This window comes from Anguilla rostrata, chromosome 4 (assembly GCF_018555375.3).
Source record: "Anguilla rostrata isolate EN2019 chromosome 4, ASM1855537v3, whole genome shotgun sequence".
In the NCBI taxonomy this organism is placed as follows: Eukaryota; Metazoa; Chordata; class Actinopteri; order Anguilliformes; family Anguillidae; genus Anguilla; species Anguilla rostrata.
In genome coordinates, this window is record NC_057936.1 from 49,085,853 (window position 1) to 49,098,468 (window position 12,616).

General features: G+C 37.5%; 1 protein-coding gene across 1 annotated transcript; it reads right to left on the reverse strand.

The window, feature by feature from the left end:
• Positions 1-440: 440 nt before the first annotated feature.
• On the reverse strand, positions 441-5,578 carry bpnt2 (3'(2'), 5'-bisphosphate nucleotidase 2). Its single transcript, XM_064332938.1, has 5 exons — positions 4,481-5,578; positions 3,619-3,781; positions 3,317-3,412; positions 2,975-3,136; positions 441-2,706 (listed from the first exon to the last, which is right to left on the reverse strand). Exons 1-5 carry the CDS (start codon positions 4,817-4,819, stop codon positions 2,435-2,437), a joined length of 1,032 nt encoding a protein of 343 aa, XP_064189008.1. The 5' UTR covers positions 4,820-5,578; the 3' UTR covers positions 441-2,434.
• Between the last annotated feature and the right edge of the window lie 7,038 nt (positions 5,579-12,616).

Here is a 12,616-nt window from a genome sequence, read left to right on the forward strand (position 1 = left end):
AACTAAAATTGAATTTTAGAAATGCCTGTGTGCTAGATATTGTAGCTCTGAAAGAAGTATGTTTGCTTAATTAAACAGCACACTTGTTTTCAGTTGTGCTTAATATAATGAGTGCGCTTTCTCTAGTACTTAATTAGCACATTAGTATGAAAACTTAAGGATAGGGTAAAAGTGTGCAGCCAGTACACTAGTTATGGCTGGTAAAAATAGGGCTTTGTAATCGTATTGAAAGCCTGAATTTAAAACAAAACAGTTATTTCATACAATAATAGTCATTAGTAACATTAATCAATGTATTGACTGTATTTTCTTAAATCAATTTAATGCTACCTTGGTGAATAAGTATCAGATTCTTTCAAAAACATAAATATTTCTCGATGATTCCAAACTTTTGAATGGTAATGTATATATTTATGAAAAGAAAGAAAAAAGCCACTTCCTAGAAGAGAAATAACCGTTTTTTATTGAAATTGAAAATTTAAATAAGAGGAATTATTTATTCCACTAATAATATTACAATAAATCTTTATTTTACAGTTCAAATTATCCCCAACTAAAAACACACTTGCATATCTTCATCAGAATGTATTTTTCACATTCCATCTCCATCACAAAAAATTCCCTCAACATTACACTCATTCCAAGAACTGTGCATTTCAAAAACCAATGAAACAATTTCCCCATTTTGACAGTAGGAAACATTTTTAAAACACTACAAAAAATAAACTAAGAAACCAAGTTTAATGAAGCATGCCATATGCAAGCAATTGCAGAAGGGAAGCATTCTGATAATTCACAGTCACAGTATAGTGCACATAATTATTCGTTGGCTTGTCATGCATACCTCTAAGTTTAAAACAGAAAAAGGTAGGCACAATAGGACCAATGCTTACATACAAACCATTAGAACATAAGCACACCACACTTCACACATTCATATCAAAAATGCCCTTTAGGAAAGGCTTTGTAACTACCTAGTTATCACAGTGAATGTGCACTATTGCACTGTTACAATGATTATCATTAAACCTTGATAAATTTACAGATTACCTAATTTAATTTATATGATTTATAAAACTGCACCCATTACTGACAACAGCATAAAATACTTCTGCTGGAATATAATTCACAAACAGTTGGCCAACTGGATGGCGTGTCATCAAACACTCAATCATATCAAACAAAAATACAGCCATTGTTTAAAATGCACTTTCCTCTGAACATTTCATAATTCATCTTTCAAAGTTGTACCATTAAAAATCCATTGTAGCAGTTGTTTGTATGTTTATTGTATTGTACCTGTACTGCAGTACCTGTTACCTGCAGTAAATTCTTAATAATCAGACTTACAAAGCCAATGCTTAATTTATATGATACAAGCAACAACAAAAAACTACCCCCTCAATAGAAATATTTCTACTTCAACCCATTATTATAAACCAGCAGTACTACTTGTCTATGAACAAATTATGGTCAGGTAACATTTTTTCCCCTGCCAGGCTCATACATGCCAGTGTTGGAGTGACAGAAAAAAAACTGACAATAAAAAAATAGGAAAAACTTACTTGCCAACAAATTATTCTCATTTGCCAATCATACGTGTGTGTGTGTTTAGTGAACTTAACTGAAATTTAAGGACGTCATTTTCATATAGTAAAAACGAATGATATCAGCACACCAGTGTAACTCCCAAGTTTAAGTATTTTATTTTCCAGAGCCACTATCAAACAGCATTTGAACCCTCTCTGGCCATCAGGCAAAGCAGAACCATTGAGCATCTGCATACATGAATGGTGACATCACCAAAAAGATCAGTGCATCCCGTTGTGTGTACAAACTATATATATATTTTTTTTTGTGGGTCAAAAAAAAACTGTTCAAAAACAAAAGAAAATAAAAAAATAAATATGAGGGAAATTATTATGAGAAGGAAATGCTAATTAAGTCAATTTAACAACATGTATGGTTCTCTAAAAAAGGGAGAAACTTTAAATTTTATGCATCATGTAATACCTTCACAACCAAATGGTTGTCATAATATCACACTGACTATACAATATAAAAATGTGAAAGGCTGAACTCAATGAGTGAGGTCACCATGTGTGTATATACAGTACTCTTTGTGAACATACTAGGACACCATTTCTAAATGGACCTTACAGTAACTGGCAAAAGGCTGCATTTGCTCAAGGTTGTGTAATATGAAACCAGGGGGTTGTACAGGTACCAGTCCTTATAATAACTGAGTTATTATCAGTACTTTCAACCATGCCCATGTGATCAATATGGTTGTGCTTGTGCATCGTCCCCTGGTTCATACATTGGTTTAACTCCTTGCAAAATAGAAACAAAGTATATATTATTTCCGAACTAGGATAATATTCATAATATTTCAGACAATGTTGCAAGTTGAACATAATTTTGTATTATTAGTCTATCTGCCTTTCTCTTTGTCTGTGCTTGACAGCTTTTCGACCAACGCTTTGTGATCCATATTTATGCTGGCCAGCAGTCCACCGGTATTGGCCGGAGAGCCTCGATAGTCAATTTCTTCTCCTCTTAATGTTGTCATGTGACCACCCAGTGCTTTTAAAATGGCATTTCCAGCACAGATATCCCATTTCTTGATAAACGTGACGTGGATGTAGATGTCTGCTTTATCGTACTTTTCATCCGATGGATCCAACAGAGCAAGAACCTTGTAACCTACAAACAGCAAACAACCAGCATAATATGTTTGCATTAAAGTAATTAAAATATAGGTTGGACACCAGAAAGTCTAAAAGTGATAGCGAAAGATAATATTTATCTATGGTTTAAATCATACTGGGCGAGTTGCACTAGAGCAGCTGAGTGGGTGGTAAGGGAAGGGAAGACAACAGCCAGAGTTGCTTTCTACACGTTTGGCTTTCAGGAAACCAATCAAAACTGTCAGGCATCATTCAAGAACATGAAAGTCAAACAGGAGAAATACCTGCTCCTCCTGCTGGAATGACCACGGTATCGTTGCCTAGCGCCGTTCCCACAAACTCCTTCACTTTACCAGCGTGGGAGCGCGACACAATGACCTGCGGGGACTTCTCGTTGTACAAATCGCGGGTCCCCACATTAGCGCCAGCACCAACCATCGCCCAAGCTGAATACAACACAAAAGATGGCTGAGAGGGAGTTGGGCATCTTTTTTTTTGATATATATTTCAGGACTTAAAGCCTGTTGGCTACAGGATATAGCCATTAAATTCTGCCATTGCCCAACACAACTTCAACAGTGAAATGTACTATACCCTATATGTACAGCTAGACACAAAGGACATACCTGTATATCCTGTAAAGGGCTTATGGATTACCCCTATAACAGGCTCGCCATTTACAGCCACACAAACCATTGTTGTAACATACTGACGAAGGTTCTCTGCAAAAGATAATATATCATTAAACTGGAGTACATTAGGACAAAGGCTACTGTTTACACAAATGTAGACTACATGTACTGGCGTGACAATGTTTCTCTTTTATCAGAGTGTCGAAGAGCACAGCGGCTAAGCGTTTATCTTTGTTAAACATTTCTGGCTATTAATGGGGTGAAGTTACAGAGCAGTGTCTGGCTGACAGACTCGCCTGTGTACTCCTGTGTGGCATCCAGAGGGTCAATCCACACAGTGACACTCTCCGCTGGCACCTCCCTGCTGGCGGTCACCTCCTGCCGTATGTCGCTGGGAATCACATGGTTCCACACAGAAGTCTCCGCATCTCCCGTGTCATCGTGCTCCTCTGAATTTACCTGCAATGTGTAGTATTGGGCTGAGATGACCGCTAACTGCTGACCTTCAGCTTTCAAGAGAAAAATGGAGCCGTGCCCCAAGAACGCTGAACTTCACTATACAGTAACACCACAAATCTGTAGAAAACACTGAACGCCATGAGATCTGGTGGACTAACACACAATCGAAATCGAAAACAGATATCAAAGTCCACTGAACATTTTAACAAGCAACCCAGAAAAATAAATAATCGCCCATGTACAGTTTAGATAATATGCTTAGCACTTTGCATTTGGGACCACTGGCATACATATGGAACATTTCAATTAGTAACTATCAGTAATACATCTGAAGCATTAGACTGCACCCCTGCAGTTCTGGGCCGGTGCATAAGATCCCTTTTTGGGATGAATACAAAATTGTGCAAGTACAACACGTTTGATCACTTCATTCAAACATTGTTTACACAACTTTTCTTCTGTGATATCCGGAAAAATGTAAGCATACAGAGTGATAATGTGGTAAACTATACTTTTAATATGAATCATTGGCGATATTGATTACACCCAAGAAGTCCATTCAAAATTAATGTAACAAATATGCGCAACAATACTAGCTAGCTTGCGACATTCAGTAACTTCTCTAGAACTAAACTGAGAAGCTAAGTTATTAGATGGGAGACTTAGGTGTTGATACGGTGTACATTTATTTTACCTCACCTGTAAAAAGGGAAACGTGTTTGTCATTAGATGAAACATCTTTCTGTGTGAGTACAAGTCCCCAAGAGTCAGCTTCTCACTTGCACCTTCCTTAGTTTTCCCTTTAGACTTCTCCTCCAACGTGTTATCTTCTCTGATCCGTTTTACCTCTCTACCTCCCTGAACAGCCGCCTCAACAGACAGAGCGAGCAGCTCACGAAGGTCGACAGTCTTTCCCTGTTTGAAAGCAGCTAATCTGTTGGATATAACCCCGGAATAAAGGTGATAGATTACGCCTAGTCCAAGCAAACAAAACACCACGACCCCAAGCGGAGACAGTCGGATGCCCATTGGAGCCATCGCATCAAAATATGACCCTTGGCAGTCGTGTTAAACGAAATAAATTAACTTGCGAAATATGGCTGACTATTTGTGTTATGGTATAAGTTAGTTACCCTAGCCTGCTAGCTATTTCAAAACACTACGCGTCAATGACCCACCAGCGAGCAATCCAGCTAGCTAGCTAGGGCTGTCTCTCTAGTGAAATAGCAAACGATATCGACAGCTGCCGAGTAGCTACCCTGCTAACTGGTAAAACAAACACCGAACTATTAAAATGTCGAACAAGCACGCCTACACTGAGGTTGCTCACTGGCAATTCTTGTCACCCATGCAATTATATCATAAGATAGCTACCTAGCTATGCAGCTAGTTCCACTTCGTAGAAAAGTAACGTTAGCTAGCCAGCTAGGAAGGTAAACACAAAATATCTCTGCATTTTTAAACCTGTTGTTCAAACAGCTACCAAACTATATGCATGCCATTTCTAATTTAGATGCAGAAACCCTTCTAAAATGAACCAAATAGCTAGTTGGCTAACCAGGGATCTAGTTAGTACAAGAAATGTATCTGCACGTTGATGCCTTTCCACGTCTACCAGCCAGGTCAAAGGTAGTGTTTCTTTTCCAGGTCAAAGAAGTTGTTGAGTATCAAATATCTACGTTCTTGTCTTTATTCGTCTTCAGAAACGGACTCGGTACGAATCTTACGCTGATGGGGGCTGAAGTCCTAACATTGTACCATAGACCGTACTGAAATACTCGTTACGGTCCTGATCTGGACTGTAGCTCCCATGAGCACCAGGAATATGTTAGTCATTTTTTTGTAGTTTTTTTTTTTTTTTTTTTTAATCGCCAAGAATTAACTGCAAGACGTTACTTTACTGCCGCCTACAGCAACGGAGTTTCATGTCAGGTCGACATCTTTGTACCGCTGGATGTAAGCAAGCCAATGAATTGCAAAACACTACCGTTCGGTGCCACTGGAAGTCAGCAGATAACAAGGAAAGTACACTTGGCACATGAAAGGGGTTTTCTTTGGGGTGCCCTCTCTATAAGAGCGTATTTGCATTGAATGAATCCATCCTCCATCCAGCCTTTTAGCATTGCTTTTTAAGCCTGGCAATGAAATCCATCTCTTATGTATGGTAAAATTAATTTGCAAGACATTACCTAAACAAATAAGCCTTTGAATGTAGGACATTAATACAAAAGTTACAAAATCAGGATCTACATTGGGAATTTACACATAGCTTGTGTATTCTTGCAAGTCTTGTTATATTATATTTAATGAATTACAGTATTGTTGTTGCCAATTTCAAAATTATTGTCAAATACACATTAAATGGGGTGACAGCTTGATAGGAGAAATATTAATCTATTGATTTGTTAAATTTTATTTTTTATTTTATGAAACAGTTCAGAACTTGCCATGTACAGGGTTAGGGATGTACAGTATGTATCACACATAGTTTCATGTAAATACCCTTTTGGTTATAATGGGTTTTTACATGATGTATGTTTTGAGTTGAAAACAAGAAGCAAGTTCAGCAACAATCACTTTTGCAAATATGAAATGTACCTTTAGGGATGAAGCTAGGAAACACTGCCAGGATGGTAGCCATGTCACTTTACTACCATTGCTCCCCTAAATAGTCTGAATTATACCTCATAAAAAACAGTAGTAACCAAAACAATGTACAGTGTTTTAAGATTTAAAAGTAAAGTAATTTCTTACAGTAATGTTTTCAGAAACTTGATTCACAAGTGTATATTTTCAGTTACAAAAATATGAATGATTACATTTTGCAAAACTTTATGGCACAAACGACAAAATATGTCATTGGTTATTTTGTATGTACATATTCTACTGTGCAGAGGAATCATATGTTGCCATTAGCACAGATTGAAAGGAATCCTTGGCATTTGCAATGCATACAAAGATTTTAATTCCTGAGCATTCTGCAAGCTATGTTTTTCAAGTTAATGATGTGTAAATTAACTTTGCTTATATTTTAATAGAATAGGAATTTTGAAATCAATTTTGACATTATTTACAGTAAATATTTAAATGTGCAGAGCCAGCATAACACAGATAGAACTGCGAGAATGCAAACCAGTAGAGTTGAGTATTGTGCTGCCTCATTGTTACATCTAATTCAGATTCATGTGGTTGCTAATGGTGATTGCATGTGGCAGCTGCAGATAGTTGTCATGACAACTTTGGTCCTCCACTAGGGTCACAAAGGAATTAATCAGACCATAACAGTGACCCTGTGTAGTGACACACCATTTTCCTTGAAATAATATTTAGTTCATAAAACAGGAAAAAAGAGCACATTTGGCTTGATAGCTTGTAATAAAGACTATTGATGTGACCAGCTGCATAATAATGCAGAGAAAGAGAGCAAAGGTTATCCTAATCTAGAACGGATAAAAGCAGATGTAAGAAGCATAGATAGATAATAACTGTCCTTCTAGTAAGGCCTCTGCAAATGTAAGCAAACCCACGAGGAGCACTGAACTTCGCCTCGTTACTGATTGCCCTTGAAGAGACACTCTCATTTCCTTCCCATTTGTCTGCAGTGACAAAGCATTCTTTTTGTTCGGAGAGTTAAGTAAATAATTACAGTATATAAATCCACTCCCACGGTATACAATACTTCAGTACTAGGCAGCATGACGTCATGGCTATAATTCTACAAATTCTTTCTTCAGTTTTGTGAAACTGGACCTTTTTTGTTATTTTCCCTCCTAGTTGTATATGTATCAACTTAAACACTATATACTGGAAGAATGGTAAATATAAAAGAGCAAATATGTATGCAAAGGCAAGAACCATTCCCACAACAAACTAAACTTGGTCATATTAGTACCATTTAAATATGTTCTGAAAAATTCAACGGTCCTATTTAAAAGGATTTATATTTTACAATATTCAGTTTTAAAAGAAAATACTTATTTTGATATGATATTCATGACAAATGTATACTTTTCAACGATTATATTTAATCTTACATAAGTCAGTTCATGTGAAATTAGTCAACATTACATATAGCTGTGGGAGAAAATCTTGAGCAAAGGAAGCTTGTCTAATGCCTGAAAAAAAAAGAGTACCAAGGGTGAAGTAAATTTTTATTTTGCTCTACTCCGCTAATAATAACAAAGCAATATAAAAATGCTTGAGCAATTTTGTGTTAGAAAAGATACACAGCGTGAGGCAGTGAAAATGCAGACTTTATTCCAGTAATAACACATGGTCTGAACATCTAAAACTGGAAAATACGTGGAGATAACACTTTTGATTAGAGGCTTGTCTGCTCGCTCAACAAAATGGATGGGTCACTTGCAGCTGACTATCAATATTGTCATATAGAGACACTGAATTCATCGATCTTGTTAAGTCTACTTTATATTGCAGCTGGCTATATGGTACAGGAGAAGTTTTGTCCAGATACAATCGGCATTCTCAAACTGTTGATAGGACACCTGCATAACATACATTTTTTTCTTCTGTAAGAATAGATTGCAGTAATAAGAAACCTCTAAAAATATTCAGATGCTTTATTTCCCAAAAAATGCATATTCATGTTTCTTCTAAGTGGTTTTCCTTGAATGTACCATATTACATACCAAGCATAACATATGCTATGCGCAACTCCTCCAAATGGCAACAAGAGGTCAGTTTTTATGCATGCAATTATGCATGCAAAGCAAAGAAATGTGGAGTTCAGCCACCAGGTATCTCAACAGGGTGCTAGAGCAGCTGGACCAAGCAGCAGGACCTCTTCCTCTCATTGGCAGCAGCAAGCAATAGGACAGCCACTGCAAGGACTTCCAGGTACAACACGTAACATATGCCTTATATTTACAGTTGGTCAGCATCTTATTCAGAGTTCTGTGTCTGAGAGATTTGAGCAGAAATTTGAGTACGGACTTAAACTATCCATGGGGAACATTAGTCAGCCAATGTAAACTATATGTACATTCTATTTCATATGAATTTATTTTACATAATTCTGACCCCAGCAAGACTCAAAGCTTATTTTGTAATGTTATGTATGTTTGTAATATATGTACACTTGAATGTAATGCACAAATAAATGTATGTTTGGAGTACAGCACTTTCATTACTGATTTGCTTAGCTGATGTTTTCTTTCATTCTCAGAGGACTGCTAACATTAATGTGCTTTCCTCTGGAGAAGGAGCAGCCTAGTGATCTGGACAGATGTACAGAAGACAGGCTCTGGAGAGCATCAGAATGCACCGAAGGCAGAGAGGGGATGAGGCAGACAAAAGTGACTGGAGGACAGAGTGTTCAGTCTGCTCATTGACATGCATATCTACTAGACATGCACTCTTAAAAGCACACGTTGCCTGGACACTCTCTATGTCCTGTCTAAACCAACACGCTGCCCATTGGGGAAAAAAAATAATTGAAACATGTTATTTAATCTATTCATTGATATATTTATTTCATAAAAAATACTTTTGGTGTCAATGCCCTTTGGCTTGCAAATATAAAAAGAATGAAATAAGCATTTATTTATCTATACTTGATGGATGCTATGAAGAAATAACAGTGTCACTGGCTAAACTTGGGCCAGCTGTCTAAACTTGACCTCAGGAAGTTTTCTGGTATGCCATTTTTATTATCTCCGCCAGGCGAGAGCCTGAGGGCATTATGTGTTTGGTCGCATGTGTGTGTGTGTGTGTGTGCGTGCGTGTTTGTGTGTGTGTGTTTGTGCGTGTGTTTGTGTAGCTGTCCGCAGCTAATCTTGCATACTACTGGGCCGATCAGCCTAATACTTGTTGTGCATGCTGGCAGCAGGCCAAGGACCTGAATTCTCGAATATTTTGCAAATCGGTCAATGACAAGTATTTTATTTGAATTAATTTCCATCATTGTCCATTGAAATACATTGAGTTCTAACTCCTCACTTCTCCTAGCCGGCCGGTAGTGATCAATAACTGCTTCCGTTTGGAATGAAAGACCAGCAATGTAAAATGTCAATTTCAACGTTAAAATGCCAACAAAATAATCCCCCAACTAACGGAGTACAGTTTGAATCTGTGGCAGTTATTTTGTTGGCATTTTCACGTTGAAATTGATATTAACATCGCTGATCTTTTGGAATTGTTCCTGTCCAGATTGTTCCTGTCCGGGTTTGAAACGAAAGTGGCAGACTGTAACGTCAACGTTAGCTCTGTCTAACACATCGTGGCTGATATTAATGAAATTAGCTAATATGTCATCGCCTTTAGCGTTACTTCACTGAATCGGCGTTTTTGGGATTTTCAGTGGCACATGGTAAAAACCTGTAATATTGTATTTGCCTGGTTGCATTGATTGTGTAGCTTCTATTGTTGCATCAGCAAAGCTAACACGCCTGGCAGAGATCTGCACTCTACTGAGTGCACTCCTCTAGTTATCTTGTGTGATCTGTTGGCTTACGTAATTGTTTGCAGGTGCTGGGTAGAATTAAACCAACTGAAGTAACATGGTTAAAACATACAACTTCTCAGAGACATGGGAAAGACAATAAATGGAAGACACTAGCGTTTGACAGAGGAAGTCTAAGTGGATGGTTTGTAATTTTTGCTTTATTGCTATATTTTTTTTTGCTTTATTGCTTTTGTGCAATCACAGTCAGCAAGCTACTGTTGGTGCAAAATTAATTCAATGCTAAATTAATATAAGCCATTGGAGAGATTAGCAAATGTTCTAATATTCTATGATTATGAAAATAAACATGTGTATATTGTAATAATTCTAAGTAAACCAATACATCTGAAATTCAGTCATTGCTACTTTTGCAAATGAGCTTCTTTTGCTGTCTACATTGCTAGTTTGATGTCATTCGCAGGCTGCATCTGGGAGGCTGCAGCGGTGGGATATAGTTGGAGTCAGACTGGAGTCTCAATAATCCCTTTCATATTAAATGGTACCAAATATGTCGGTGCATTTTCTGCCTCCAGAATGTTGGATTTGATCTCTGGCCACACCAGAGACTAAATAGTGAAAAATCATGCATGGTGTGGTATTATTCACACTGCACTAAGCAAAGCTCAAACTTTATGTGTTTAACTCTATCTTATTTTCACGTTGTGTCAAAAGAGTCTTTAAAACCTCTTACTTACTGCTAAACCGGGCCTTTTTTGAGGCGGTCCATCAGAGACAGTTCTAAGCACAAACAGTCATAGAAATGAAATGCACAAATTAAACAACTTTATTCACTTTACCACAAAATGTAAAAGTAACTATTCTTGCATGTGTTTCTTTTTAAAAAGAGAAACAGTCAAATAAAATAAATATAAATCAAAATAGCCTTTTAAGTGTGTGAAATATTTTTATATTGCATTATTTAAAAAAAGTCAGAACACCAACAATGTATCTTGGAAATGCATTTATGGTAATTACAACCTTATTCAGGTTTTTGCAAAAATCCTCATACTATTCTTTATCTTTATTTTTGTCCAGTATGTTATTCTCTCTTCCTTGCAGATTGCTTTAAAATAAATATATGTCTGTCTGGGTACTATAAACATGGTGGGAAACTTCACTGCTTATTGGTTGTGGCAAACTATTTGTTTGCTCATATTTTGAGATGGTAACTTCACCTTGAAATCCTGGAGGTCTTCAATGAAACAGTAGGGGTTTTTCCAATAACGATTTCCCCTGTGAGGTCCGGTGCATCTGGACCCATAAAACCTCATAAGTGAACTGAGTTTCATTCCTTGCACTTTATACTAGGACTCATTACAGGCTCATATTTATCTTTTCTTTCTCACACTTGTGCCTACTCTTTTCCCAGGGTATTTTCTGTGTGAGAGCTAAGATAGGTAATTACAATTATGAGCTATCAAACATTCCCCTTGTAAATGTCAAAGTTTGCTGTAAATAGGACTTTGCCAGGTGTCCATGTTTTGTTGAACTAATAAGTGGTAATGGAAGCTATGGGAAAAGAAATGAGTACCTTTCTGTATAAACACATTGCGCTAAGTCTTGAATTGAATCCTTGAAACTTGCCATCCCTTTCTATTTAATTTGCCCCAGAAAAGGTTTTGGCCTTTTCATTCTTGCTGTTTGAATTGCAGGTGTAATATTATTTCACCATCAGCGATGCGCAAGCCCCTGCATTGTTTTCATTCAAATTTGTTTTCTGGCTGTTTGTATTCGTGTCTCAGTTAGTGTTTCACTTCGTCAGACAGACCATCTTTTCATGTGAGTGGCATTGCATTATGCAGACCAAGTCATTCTGCATTCAGTTGCCGGGATACAGAGCCTCACTTCAGGAATTCATTTGTTGTCCATTTTTTGTGTTGCTGGCAGTGTGGCAGCACTGAGTGCCAAACACACAGATGGTGGACCAACTGATCGTCCTGCTATATATACAGGGCCTGTCATTCCTATCAGCAGGCAATGGGAAAGAATGTACCTCGTGCTATACTCTTTCCTGAAGTCCTGGCTCAGACCCAGGAGTTTCATTTGGGGAATTGCATTACGTTCCTTGAAGCTGCTCGGACAGCGCTGTGTATTGTGTGAGTGTATGGTAATGTGCCTTTGCCTTTGGTGTGTGTTTGTCAGGAGAGAGAGAGGAAGTGCATGCGCAGACTGATTAATGTACCTCTCTGTTTCCTTTGGCTTGTCTCAGCTGCCCTGCAGCAGGCTTCTTATGAAGAGGCCTCTAGGGAATCTGGCCAAGCCAATTTCACATAGAAATTGCTAGAAAAATATCATACGCAAACTCAAAACATGAGCTTGTTAATATGGATATTCTTTAAGTGTAAATGTGTGAAGTATTTCTGCATACCTGT